This window comes from Hemicordylus capensis, chromosome 1 (genome assembly GCF_027244095.1).
Source record: "Hemicordylus capensis ecotype Gifberg chromosome 1, rHemCap1.1.pri, whole genome shotgun sequence".
In the NCBI taxonomy this organism is placed as follows: domain Eukaryota; kingdom Metazoa; phylum Chordata; class Lepidosauria; order Squamata; family Cordylidae; genus Hemicordylus; species Hemicordylus capensis.
The window spans coordinates 151170540-151184038 of record NC_069657.1 but is presented as its reverse complement, the minus strand read 5'-3'; the positions used below and the strand labels follow the sequence as shown (position 1 = coordinate 151184038).

The 13499-nt window shown below is 42.8% G+C and overlaps 1 protein-coding gene across 21 annotated transcripts in view; it reads right to left on the bottom strand.

Annotated features, from left to right (window-relative positions):
* Positions 1-13499, bottom strand: part of TNS1 (tensin 1) — a 432927-nt gene that overhangs the window by 10197 nt on the left and 409231 nt on the right. For 17 of the 21 annotated variants that reach the window (XM_053307444.1, XM_053307473.1, XM_053307490.1 and 14 more), the window contains 7 exons: positions 10653-10784; positions 9721-9813; positions 7485-7571; positions 6593-6664; positions 4644-4812; positions 4095-4163; positions 1496-1528 (listed from right to left, as the gene is read on the bottom strand). In XM_053307444.1, coding sequence (XP_053163419.1) covers positions 1496-1528; positions 4095-4163; positions 4644-4812; positions 6593-6664; positions 7485-7571; positions 9721-9813; positions 10653-10784 — 655 coding nt within the window. The remainder of the gene's footprint in view (positions 1-1495; positions 1529-4094; positions 4164-4643; positions 4813-6592; positions 6665-7484; positions 7572-9720; positions 9814-10652; positions 10785-13499) is intronic. The other 4 variants (XM_053307453.1, XM_053307516.1, XM_053307533.1 and 1 more) reach the window with 1 other exon arrangement.

Below are 13499 nucleotides of genomic sequence, written 5' to 3'. Positions count from 1 at the left end.
AAACCCCAAATCCACAATCTCAGAAAATTAGAATATTACATGGAACCAAGAAGACAAGGATTGAAGAATAGAACAATATCGGACCTCTGAAAAGTATACAGTGTACTGTGCTTGATTGGCCAGCAAACTCGCCTGACCTGACCCCATAGAGAATCTATGGGGCATTGCCAAGAGAAGGATGAGAGACATGAGACCAAACAATGCAGAATTGCTGAAGGCCGCTAATGAAGCATCCTGGTCTTCCATAATACCTCATCAGTGCCACAGGCTGATAGCATCCATGCCATGCCGCATTGAGGCAGTAATTGCTGCAAAAGGGGCCCCAACCAAGTACTGAATACATATGCATGCTTATACTTTTTAGAGGTCCGATATTGTTCTATTCTTCAATCCTTGTCTTCTTGGTTCCATGTAATATTCTAATTTTCTGAGATTGTGGATTTGGGGTTTTCATGAGCTGTATGCCATGATCATCACAATTATAACAAATTAAGGCTTGACTTATCTCGCTTTGCATGTAATGCGTCTGTCTCATATATCAGTTTCACCTTTTAATTTGCATTACTGAAATTAATGGACTTTTGCACGATATTCTAATTTTCCGAGTTTCACCTGTATTTGCTTTTTAGCAACCGAGTTTTATCAACTACCTACTTTTTAAACATGGTTTTAGTATTTTTAAATTTTAAAAATCCATAGTACATGAAGTGAAAATGGATGTGTTCTAAATGCTTTCTTCAGGTAGATGTTTAAAAACAATAACAAAAAACAACAAGTTACTTCGAAACTTCACCGACAGTGGAGAATTTTACCAACATTTGTTTCCCTCAAAGACCTTTAAGACACTGGAGCCATGTCCCTGAAGGTTGTATTTTTAGCTGGCTCCACCGCTACCTAGTTATAATGAATATATGGAGGAATACCTGGAGGATTCAAAGATCTCATATGGTGGAGGATATATCCCTCCTCTGAGAAACAAAGGCCATACAAGTGGGCATGTATTAATCATGTGGCTTGGGATGGGCTTTGCCATTCATTCAGGGATTAAGTGAGCATGTCCAGAATCAAAGAAGTTAGAGGTTGCTACACTTCGCCAACCTTTTCATCTCATCTGTATGCCAAGTTTTCACTGACATAAGTTACAGAGAGACTCAACAGAGTCAATAGAAAGGTCAAGCTACGCCCTTTGCATAAAGCAAAAGCATTTCCTGAAACTGCACTTAGATCTTTCTTAGAGTCTGCTTTGGACCGTTTAGGCCTCTGTTAGGTCTCCTAAAGGACACATATGTGGCATAGTAGGTCTCAGACCAATTCTTCCTCTGACCACTCTTGCTCTTAGTTGTGAAAAACGTTGCTCCAAGGCCAGTTAGTCCCAACAACATGATCAATGAATGATTTGGAGCATCTGAATGAGTAATATGAGCAGGGCAGCTGTCCTGTATAGCCACTGTGGGGTTCTAACATTGACTCAAACATTGACAATCACAGGACTTACTTTGCAGGGCCTCCGCCATCTGACTTTGTCCACCTGAGCAAAGAACAACCAACTTTGGTTAGTTTTTTTACAGGGACAGCAACAGTTATGCAAAGCACAATAATATTGAGGCCGAAAGTATTTAGTGGAGTAATTACTGGGATATGGGAAGGCTTGGAGGTAAAGCCATAATTAGCTTAGTGACCGTATCCTCTGCCTAATAATTTCTTCTAAGTAGTCCCTGTCAGTTGCCAAGCAAGTATTAAGTCCTGATTTTAGGATGTGGATAAATGTGTGGGTAAATTACCCTGAAATTCAAGTCCCAAATGCTGCAGCTATAGTTCCCCAAACACAATGTAGTTTTTGCAGTCCTTTCCAGTCACAGACTTGTAACCTCATGCCCAAAAGACTGATTAATCCAACAGGTGCAGGAGTCATGGGGGCTCTTGTTAAAAATGTGGTGGGATTATGGTTAAAAGCACCATTTAAAGATGACTGATATTTGGCATTGCACTTTGTATCATCTAAGTAACAAGTTATTTTTCATTTAATGTATGCATGCCTGAAAAAGAAAACAAAATCTAGCCTTGTTGTTAATTCTGCTTTTTGGTGGTGTTCTTTTGGTGTGTTCCAAAAAGATTGATCAAAGAATATAGTCCACTGGTGCAAAACCAAATGCCATTTATTTGGGAAGTCCAAAGCATGCCATGGTTAATGTGATAATTCTTTGTTTTAGAAACAAAATAATTCTTTGTTTTAGAAACAATGGCTGACATCCTAAGAAAGCACCCGTGCTTCCAAGGGTCAAAGGGGGCAACAAGAGCCCTCACACAACTCCCTCATCCCCTTGTGTGAGCGCAACTGTGCAAGAGCCTTTAGACCCGAGAGTGCTCCCCACACTCTAGAAGGCCTCTGCAAGATTAGAAACACATGGCTGACCCTCAACGACAGGTTTCTGATCTTGAAGAGCCCGCCTACAGCACAGGGAGCACTCCGGCTCAAGAGGCTCATGCACAACTGCGCTTGCATAGGGGGACAGGAAGGGTGGTGTGATGCCCCACAGCCCCTAGAAGTACAAATACTTTGTCAGTCAGGATGTCAGCCAGAGACGGTTTTTTCCAAGCTTTCCCTAATGAAAAGCTGTCACCTGAAATGCACTGGACTTTCTAAATCAAGTGATATTATTTAGGGGACTATATTTTCCCTTTGCTTTAGCTTTGGTGCTGCCATTCTTGCCTTGCCAAAAATATATATGCCAATACATGCCAATAACTCAGGAGAGCTTTTCTCTGAAATGGAACCTCCAGCATTGTTAAAAGAAACTGAGTGCAAGTTCAAAAGAGATCAATTTGGCATTGTGGTTCCCCATTGATAATGCATCTTCTTATACAGGAATCAGCTGTGTGAAGACAGCTTCTTGCATTCTTGCTTGGGTATATTTCTTAGAACAATTGGGCTGAATTTTGGAAATGAAGGAATCTTGCCTGGCAGTAGCACCACAGGTGAATAGGTGCAGAATTACAGAAGTTCCTGCTCCCACGAAGAAGCTCAATAAATCAGGAATATGAGAACTCTGGGGCTCCCTCAGACAATATGCATCTGAATGATTCTGAAAAGCTAACATTGGCCAATTTCCCATTCTTCTACCAATACATTCTGTCAGTGATACATGGAAGTCCCAGTAAGGAACTTGTCGCCTCTCATATTTCAGTTATTTCAGCTAGTTCAGCTACAGGTCATTGTTGATCAAGGAGGAACTCTCTAGACATTTTGAAATGATGATACTTGGTATCTAAACTCTTCTGTATTAAAGGTTCCTTTATGGATATGAACTTGTCCTATGTACATGGCCCATTCCCTAAAAACTGCATCAGAGGCCTTCTTGAACATTCTCCTCAGAGACCCTTGGCTTGTGCCTACTCTGCTATTTTTTTTGGCACCAGATGATGACAGTTTTACTTTTCTGTCCTATTAAGTTCAATGGGACTACTTTGAGTTTCCAATGAAAATAGCACTGAGGAAGTGCCCATGTGCTGTTTTTAAGGAGTTTTGCAGCAGCCTGCCACCACAACAGCTTTAGGGGCTTGTTAAAGCTGGGCTTTCATTGTGCATACTGTCAGCCAATATGTGATAGGAATGCTGCATTTGTCCAGACCAGGGCTGTGCACGGAACAGATTTCGCGTTCCGTTCTCAACTCAGAACGGAACGCAAAATCCCTAGATAATTCCATCAGAACAAATGGCTCGACCAGTTGTTCCGACAGAATGTCCCCATTCTGAGCGCCATTTTGGATTCCAAAATGGTGTTCTTCTGGCCTTTGCACATGTATGGCAGCCATTTGCATTGGTGATGACCATGCAAATGGCTTCCACACATGTGCAGAGGCCAGAAGAGCACCATTTTGGAATCCAAAATGGTGTTCAGAACACTTGGAACGTTTTGAGCTCGGAACAGCTCATTTGAAAGGCATTCTGTTCCGAGCTTGGGACACTCAAAATAGCCTGTTTTAAGGTGGAACGTTCCATGCTCTGCACATCCCTAGTCCAGATCATGATATTTATGCCTACAAGTGGCTCCATGGGTTGGACTTCCATAAGCACAAACAGCAACACCACTTACTTTCTTTCCTGGGGGTCAACATCACAGAAAGTAACAGTGTTGATGGGGTAATGTCGTCTGAAGAATAGCCTGAAAATGGAAACATGGATAAGAGTAAATGCCATAGCTATCTGAAATCTCAAAAGATAGGTGACAATGAGTCCATACAGGTGACCAAACTACCCAAGGGTAGCTTGTTGATCTGGATCATTCTGCCAAGTGGTAAGCAAAATTTAACACATCAGGTGCAGACATGTGGTGATGATGAATTGTACAGGTTCTACGTCAGCCAACTTCAAGGGGCAACAATACTTGCTAGGGATTCATTCAATGCAAAATACCCTGAAATTTTCTGAAGTCTGGCAAAATGCCTTTCTGCCCTCTGACAATGCAGAATTCTGAAATGCACTATAATATTGCTGGTTAGAGGAATGATAAAGCTGCTCCTGTAAGGCACAAAGTGCCTTGGGGAGCTTCTAAACGAACAAAACCAGTGTCAGATATGTAAAAGCAGAATGCTTTTCCAAGCCCTCAGACAGCCCTGAATCCCAGACCATCCTTTGCTCTTACTTCCTCTGGTTGTCTGTTAAGGTGATGCCTTGCGTTGACACTTTGAAATGGACAATCGTTGCAGAGGGCAGGGTTTCGGTGGCCAGTGTCTCCGTAATCGCTTTGGCAATGGCCTGTGGGCCTGTTAACGATTCCATCTCCACCGAGTTGATAAAGAGCACATTGCAAGCTGGAAGGAAAGTGGAAGCAACATCAGTGGGATGGCACAATGTTAGAGAGGCACCAAGGCCAAAGTGCCACTGCTTGCTCTGTAAGGAGGAAAACCTATATATCTCTTTGGAGTCTATCTGCTCCCTGTTTATAAGTGCCTGTCCTGACAACTATGCTGGGCAAATACACTGGGCAACCTGGGTTCAGTATCTGACTGCTTCTTTGTAGGAGGTCAATTTCATTACAGGGTTACCAGTTCAGTAATTAAGGGGCCCAGGATCTGTTGATTCTACTGAATTGGGAAATAAGGTCTGAATACGCAGAAACTTCACTCAAACATTAAGGAGTGGTTCTTAAGAGTGAGCTAAATCAATATGCAGCATAGTGATCCCAGTGTATCCAGTCTCCAGGTGCAGCTTATCTCAGACATTAAGGCTGCAAATCCTGTACACAGCTAATTAGGTGACTTTGGTGGGATTTAAATCCTCTCCATTGTGGGCAGGATTGTGCGCAAATCAATTTGGTTTGCCTACCTCAACCACTCTTCACTGACCACTCCCAAATGCTATGGAGCTTTGTTTGCTGTAAATGCTTGTTAGCTTTAAAACAATTCATCTTCTTGATGGCGCCATTGCAACCTCAGAAAGAAGCAAATTAATCAGAAACCTGTTGGCAACCTTGCAAGCAAGACTTCCCCTCGTTAAAATGAACCCATAATGTGAGCGGCGTGTGGCACAGCTGAAGCCTAACACACACCCTGAACCTAAGAACATAAGAACAGCCCTGCTGGATCAGGCCCAAGGCCCATCTAGTCCAGCATCCTGTTTCGCACAGTGGCCCACCAGATGCCGCTGGAAGCCACAGGCAGGTGTTGAGGGCGTGCCCTCTCTCCTGCCATTACTACCCTGCAACTGGTACTCAGAGGCACCCTGCCCTTGAGGCTGGAGGTGGCCCACAGCCCTCCGACTAGTAGCCATTGATAGACCTCTCCTCCATGAAGTCATCCAAACCCCTCTTAAAGCCATCCAGGTTGTTGGCTGTCACCATGTCCTGTGGCAGAGTTCCACAAGTGGATCACCCCAGATCAACCTCTGGGGATAATGGCTTGATGTTTACATAATCATAACATAATGAATGCTGCACCACCACCACCACCACCCAGGGAAATACTAAGAGCTGAGTATAATTTTGTTTAACAAGGAAGAGAAAGAAGACAACTGCTAGACCTTGCTGGTTCAGAAATCTTGACTGCTGCCTAGTGGTGTTCAAAGGAACAAAAATACTGTTCTAAACAGAAATTTCAAACGTGAATTTTGAAATTGGACCCCTTGCCCACCGCGCAGTACAGTGCAACATGGTTGGACATTATGAGATTTTAAAACAAGATTAAACTGAAATGTTCACAAGGAAATTGGGAATACAATGTTATTATCATTTTAAAACCTGAAACTCAAATGGTAGAATGGAGACAGCAGCCCTGTGCCCAGATACCTATGCATAAGTTCCAGTGAAACTCCTCTTGTAGGAGGATGGCTATCTTTGCACTGCTCCAGCTGCAAGGGCCACATAGTTGAAAATTTACAATTAAGGAACAAAAGAGAAGTGTCTGTTGTACAGAGCTTGTTCTGTGTATTGTCAAATAAAATGAAATAGAAACATGAACTTTCAAAAATTAGAAAATCAGACTTTCATTTTAGAAATTAGAAAATTAGACCAAAAGAATAGAAAATTAGACTTTCATTACAGCTAAAAGTTACAAATCAGTTGAAAGAAGTCCCCTTTGTATTCAAATTTCTCACCTGCTCCCTGTTTGAGCAAGTCTGTTGCTGAGTTGCTGGATGAGGCTGTCTCTTTTGTTTCATCCATGGGATCTTTAAAAAAATGGAAGGGAGGTTATTGTCTGTTGGCAAGAGCTCTTCTAAGAGCATATGTGTTCAAGTCCATTTAACACATCTATGTTATCCTGTGGTACTCGCAACCAAAGTGTTGTTAAAGTGTATTAAAAGGGGTGTCTCTGGTGTACAGAGAGAAGATTCTAACCCACATAATTGTTTTTTGAAAATAAAACCAATGGGCGGTAGTTGTTACAAACTAATCCAGAATAGGAAGAATTAGCTTGCACCTATGATATAGGGGGGGAAAGGGCCCTGCTTATTTCTATGCATGATTCCCACAGCATAGCCACACCCACTCACATACAGAATTGTTGCTCAGTAAAACCAAACCAGACATCATCATTAATCCATCAATAATCCAGCCCTCTGTGAAACATGTGGTCAACAAAACTTGTTATGTTTAAAGAAAATTGTTACTATTCCTTGTTATTTATTAAATATAGGGATGTTCTCATCTTCTGCACCCTCAATTTACAAGTCACATTTTTACATCTCCTATAACCTTCTGATTCAAAGATCACGTCTTCTGACAAACATTCAGTCCTAAAGTGCAAGAGGTGAACAGAAGGGAACGTTCTGTTTGGTCCACATGTATGGAACTAGGAAGATGAAGGATCACTCCTCAGTGATTTTGAATATCATACATGCTTGCATGTGTACACACACTATTATTATTTGATAATAATGATAATTATGATGATGATGAGAGCTGCCATTTTAAAAGAATAACCACAGTGCACTGTGTTCCTGAAACCCACTGAAGCTTTCTACCCTATGTTTATGGGTTGATACTAACACTTTTTACCTCGATCAGGAATGACCAGCTTGCAGGGCAAGGCCAGAGGCATGATGGAGTGCTGGTACACCAGAGCAGACAGGCAACCTGGGAAAAGAAAAGGGAACATGGTCAAAACTAAGACAACTGATGGTGTAATGAGGATGTCACTCAGTTTCTACTGCCGCATTCTATCATGATGGAATCCTTACTGATTTTTATAAAAGTTGAATGAATGGGGCGTACACTAGGCACTAATAACATGTTACTTATTCCAATGGGCTTTTGGTAGATGATTTCTGCTGCTTTTGTTGTTTTATTGCCTCATACTGCTGACTGTTTTGTTGTATTTTTGGACTGGTTTTATTCTGATACCTGGTCACCACTCTGATTATATTCGTAAAAAGCAGGATAAAACCACCCAGAGATGGAAGTTTGGGGTGGTGTACAAATATAATACATAAATTTAAAAAAAAATTGTATGAATGAAGTATTTGTTCAATAGAAGCATTTTAAGAAATTCCAGGTCAAATTACCTGTTATAAAGACAACTGCCTATTCTAGGTGACAAAAAACATCAACAACAAAAAACTACCACTACCACTCAGTATCTGGCACTGACTTTGTCTTATTACAGGGGTTGTTTGTGGCTCCTCCAATGTGGTAAATGGTATCAGTATTTAGGGACAGCCATTTAGTTGTCATCATGCAGGTGGTGTGTGCCTGTATTTCTAAGTCTTCAAGGATCCGTGTGGGAATCTGTTGCTTAACCATGGGGACACCTGCCATTTCAGAGTCCAAAATCAGCACTTTGCAGACACTACTGGATAGGTGTAACTGCTGCTTTCACGTGCCTCCATCACATGCTGCTCTCAAATAGCAATGTCAGTAAAAAGGAACAACTTGAGTCAGATGATCTGGTGCATTTGTAGAAATCACTGTGAGTGATTTCCACTCATTTCCAGTGAGGAGGATATGTTGCATTCAGGACAGGACAGCCTATTCCATTTCAGCAAGGACTGTATGATGGGTCAGTTCCTAGAAGATGAACCAGTTCTAAACAGCTGATGGCTTTCTGTTGTCCAAATATGATATCTGCTAGTAAAGAAGGTTGGCAGCTTGCTAGATTAGGTGCATTTCCTGTTTACAAGGCACCCTGAACTTTAGAACCTTTAGTGCTCTTTTAGAGAGTGACAGGACAGCCTGTCTCTACTCTGCTGGCAGGGAAAGAGGTCTGTCAATTAAGGATGGAATCATCGGATATGTCAAGGGATACATAACTGGCAGTTCCTGGAATTTTGAGTTCTCAGAAGGGGCCTTCCCCATTCAGCAAAGCTGTGTCTCTTTTGCTCAAAGGAATATGTGGGATGATAGAGGAATGAGTGGACAAACACATTGAGAAGAGTGCAACCCTTTCATTGTCAGGGCGGTCCCTACCTTCTGCATGCCATTTATCAGGATGCAAACCTAGCATCTAGTTTATCGAGGGCCTAGTACTAGCCAATATCCTTGTGAATCAAGAACTGTATGAATCCAGAGCCATAAAACCCAGTGAAAATCAGGGGAAACAGCCAACAGCCAACAGTTATACATATACACACATACTTTCTCCCGATTGCACAAATGCTATTATGTCATTCCCCCTTGTTGAAGACTACGGGCATTTTTATGCTTTCTACACGTGGGGGTGTTAAGTGTAATCTGTTGAACAACCCCCTGGCTTCTCAGCAACCACCGCAGGCGGGGGCAGCAGTAACAAGTGAAGCATACTGGCTGCCATGAAAGTTTCTCCTTCCTCACAAGCTAACTTCCTCTTGCCTTTGCACCACTGAAGAGAAGTGAAGCCTACTCATGTAAAAACATGAGACTAAAAGACATAGGGACATATACATACAAAATATAATAAATGATCCAATTAACTCATTCAGAAGCGCATAGCAGGTGCTCAAAACACCACTGATGTAATGGGTTCATGGAATGCCCAATCCTCATTTGGTAGTGCTTAAACTATATTAAAATGAATTGGTATTGAGCAATAGCTGTTTTAGTGTAAGCAAGTGGCCCTGACCCACACTTCTGGGATTTCAGCTTTTCACAGAAGCATCCTGTTTTGGTATTGGAATACACACCGTGTCATCTAGCTCTAAAAAGGCCAGCTGAATATTGCTTTTATTACAGCCTCCACAAGAGGGCAGGATGGGACAGAGAGTTTTATGGATTAAAAGGTGGGGGGGTCAAAGGGTACTGCTATACTTACCAAAGTTTGGCTCATTGGGGCACCCTTTTAGTTTCACACCCTTGGGGCTGGTTTCTATCAGGAAGTGCCTTACCAGCTCATTGGTAATATCTCCTGTGAGGGGGGAAAATCATGATTTTATTTCAGGTTCTCAATACTTCTTCTGAGCTTTATTGCTCTGATTAAGACATAGAACTTAGGCCATAAAGACATTCCTTGTTATCCTTCAGTGGTGGTGTTGTGGGGGAGGGGGCACATAATAATGATGCATTTCCCCACCTTATGGTGCCCGATCCACACTACATGTCTGTGGAAGGCTACTCCCTCTTGCTGAGCTGACATTAACAACTGGCACAGAAATAAAGACCATGGTCCTTAGCTATTTTATCTCTGGGACTCAGAAACTTCCACTTAAGAGGCAATGCAAATTGGTCCTGAGTTGGACTATTTATGATCAAGGAGCAGCTGAGTCAAGACCTTGTCCCCACACAGCCTATTATGTCACTATACACAAACAAGGCACAGCTTGTTTGTGATAAAAATGGGTTTGGACTTTGGAGTGGACCAGTTATATGAGCCACTGGTACAATTTCGCACAACATCACTGCTGAATTCCATTTTTAAAACGTTAGTGGTGGTACTCAAAACCCGTTTGGGACCATTAATTCATAGCATCATATTTGAGCCTGGTTGGAAAATCTGGACTTGCTATTAGCACAAGGCACATGTGTGTCAGTATGAAATATCGCATTTGGCACGAAAGCTGCCATCCAGAGATTCCCTGGCAAGAATATCTAGCCATAGCAAGAGCCAAAATCAATAAATCCCTTTGGATTGTTAAATGCTGGCTGGAATGGCCAGGTGTTTTGGGGGGGTGGGGTGGGGGTGAGGTAAGTCTGCAGTCTATGAGTCTCAGGCACAGAGGGGGTTTCACAAGGGCAAAGAGACTCTACCTTTCTTGCTCTGTTGCACAACACCAGGAGGTGGTGAAGCCACTTTCATGGCTAATCCATAGGCTCCCCGGAAGGAGTGGCTGTCTCGAATGATGAAGGCCCCGGGTTCCTTGTCTTTCAGCAATGCAATGGCTGGGAAAGAAGCAGAGTAGTGAATGCACCCCAAAAACAATGCATCCAAGTAACAATGAATACTTGGTGCACAAATAACTGAAAATTAACAGGTGACAAGAAAAAAACATGCAAGGAAGGGACTTAAGTCACAATTCATCTCTATTGCAGCAAGTTGCTTATAGCCGAGATCCACTGGTTTCTTAGTGGTGATGAATGGAACTCGACAGCCAGTGGGGAAAACTTTATCCTACCGTCTTCAGCCTCATCCTAAACATCTAAATACAGCTTTGGAATAGTGCATAGTCACTACTGATTCCAGAGGGAAAACTATCCTTTTAGGCAACATTACAATGTTTCTGTAATTGTATTTTGGGACCAGAAAACAGCAATTGGAATAACTATGTTGAGAATAAGGAACTAAGCTGATTAGCAGTATCATGAGAGAAGGTCCAAGAAGTACTCAGGCCCAGCCAATTCCCCTGCTTTAGGGATACTTTCTAAACCACTGGTGTATTTTACTGTGAACATCCTTCTATGCTTTGTTTAAAGCAAGAATGGTGCAACAGGAAAGACAAGAATGACTCTCCCCCAGAGAGTCTGGTCTAAAGCAGGGGCAACAGCCATTCAGTCGCAGTCAGTCACTTTACCCTTGCAAGAGGAGACATGAAGGAAATGAGGGGATGTGTTTTTGGATTAAGGTCAGCTCTGCAGCACTGGGCTGCCAAGTGCCTTAGCTGTTGACTGGGTGAGAGGAATTGCTGTTGACAGAGACATAAAGCAAGTCTTTTAAAGGAGTCACCCAGAATTACCTGATGGACAGCTCACCCACACGGGTTAGGGACAGAGACAGTTTATAATAATTAACTAGTGGCCCAAGGCTGAAACTGTGACCAGCCTGTTTGCTGTATCTCTAGACCTCAGACTGCTGAATACTGTGATACAGTAAGCCTCTTCACACAATCATCTAAAGACAGATTTAGAGGCAGACATCCCGGGACTGCATGCTCATGTGAACCAGGGCAAATCCTCCAAACCCTAGTAGTCCAAATCTGGGTAATCCTGCTTCCAACCCTCAATCCTAACCATTGACCATGTGTCTTTTTTCCTAAGTTTTAAAGCCCTGGCTGCCATGTTTATCAGAGCAAGCTGTGTCGAGAGGGGCTGTGATCTGTGAAAATGCCACTCTGTGCTGCATGCTCTATGATCACTTGCTCAAAATGGCTTGAATGGTGCTTGCCCTGCCTCCTTCCCCTTCATGACCATTCAGAGGGAAGCTAATGATGTCAGGTGGTTTCCTTTTTCTTGATAGTGTGCAGCACACTGCGGGGGCTCCTCCATCCGACCCCCCACCGCTTTTCTGGAAGTGGGGCATGCAGAGTTGACTAGAGGCTCTGTCATAGGGTATGTTCTTTTCTGCATGTCATTGCCTGTATACTTACATACTCATACGCCCAAATCAATGCACCTTTATGCTTTTTTAAGAACAAGTATAGCTTTAAGATAGCACAATACCATTTATATTCCACCAGTGAATGCTTCCCTTTTTTTACCATTCTGTCATGTGCCATGTCAGCAAAGGAGTTCGAAATGTGCATATGCCTCTTCCTATATTATTTATTTATTTATTTATTTATTCATTCATTCATTCATTCATTCATAAATCACCCCATCCAGAGGCATGGTCTAAGGGCCAAATGCACATTAAATGTACTTGTTCCTCCCCACAAAACAGGCGATGAGGGGTGGAGGATGAAAACACACAAGATCCATATTAGTTCAATGAAGTAGGAGGAGAGAGATTTTAACGCTTTGCCCCTGCTATGGTCATGACCCAGATGAAGCTCCCCTCAAAACTATTTGCTCTGAGCTGAAAGCTTTCATCGCCACAGCTCATTCTGTGGGGGAAATCAATTTGATCCGTCCCATTGGTATGGTAATGGACCTTTAAACATTACAGGAGTGCTGTGGGATGAACCCATGGAAAAATGCTTCCCATAGCACTCTTGTAATGCCATACAGCACTGCAATTTCCACATTTCAAGGAGGTAGTGCCATTTACTACTATTGTCTGGAGCAGATGAATTTACTAGTTTATGGGGGTAAGAGCTTGAAGTGCCTCCTAAGGCTGTGTGTTTTGTTTTTGGCCCGAATCCGAAACACCCCCGTTTTGTTCTTTGTTCGAAATCAGCCAATCCGAAACACCCCAATTTTGTTCTTTGTTCGAAATTTCAAAATCCAAATCCGAAACGTTTTGGATTTTGAAAATGGCCCCGGGAGAAAACTAGTGGGTGGGGGTGGTAGTGCCCAATGGGTGGAAACTACCACCCAAATTTCAGAGGAATTGGGCAAAGGGCTGATTTTTGGTGAATTTTTGAAGTATAGGATTTTTCCCATAGGGAAGAATGGAGGTTTCAGCAAAAGTATAGCTTCATGTTGGGGGGAAAGGGGTGGCCCAGAACAGAGTAGGGTGGGTGGTAGTGCCCAGTCGGGCAAGGAAGCTGCCAGAATTATTTCAAAGGAATTGGGCAGAGGGCTGATTTTTAAAGATGTAATGGAGTTTGCGCATCTGTAAAGTTCTTCCCCATAGAGAATGATGGACCTCCATAATTCCTGCCCCATAACTGCACTTGGGGGGCACCAGGGTGGCCCAGAGCGAGTGGTGGTGTAGAGCACATAGGGAGCCAGCAGTGCGGGGCTGCGGACAGTGCTGCCTTCTGCTGGCCCACACCATCG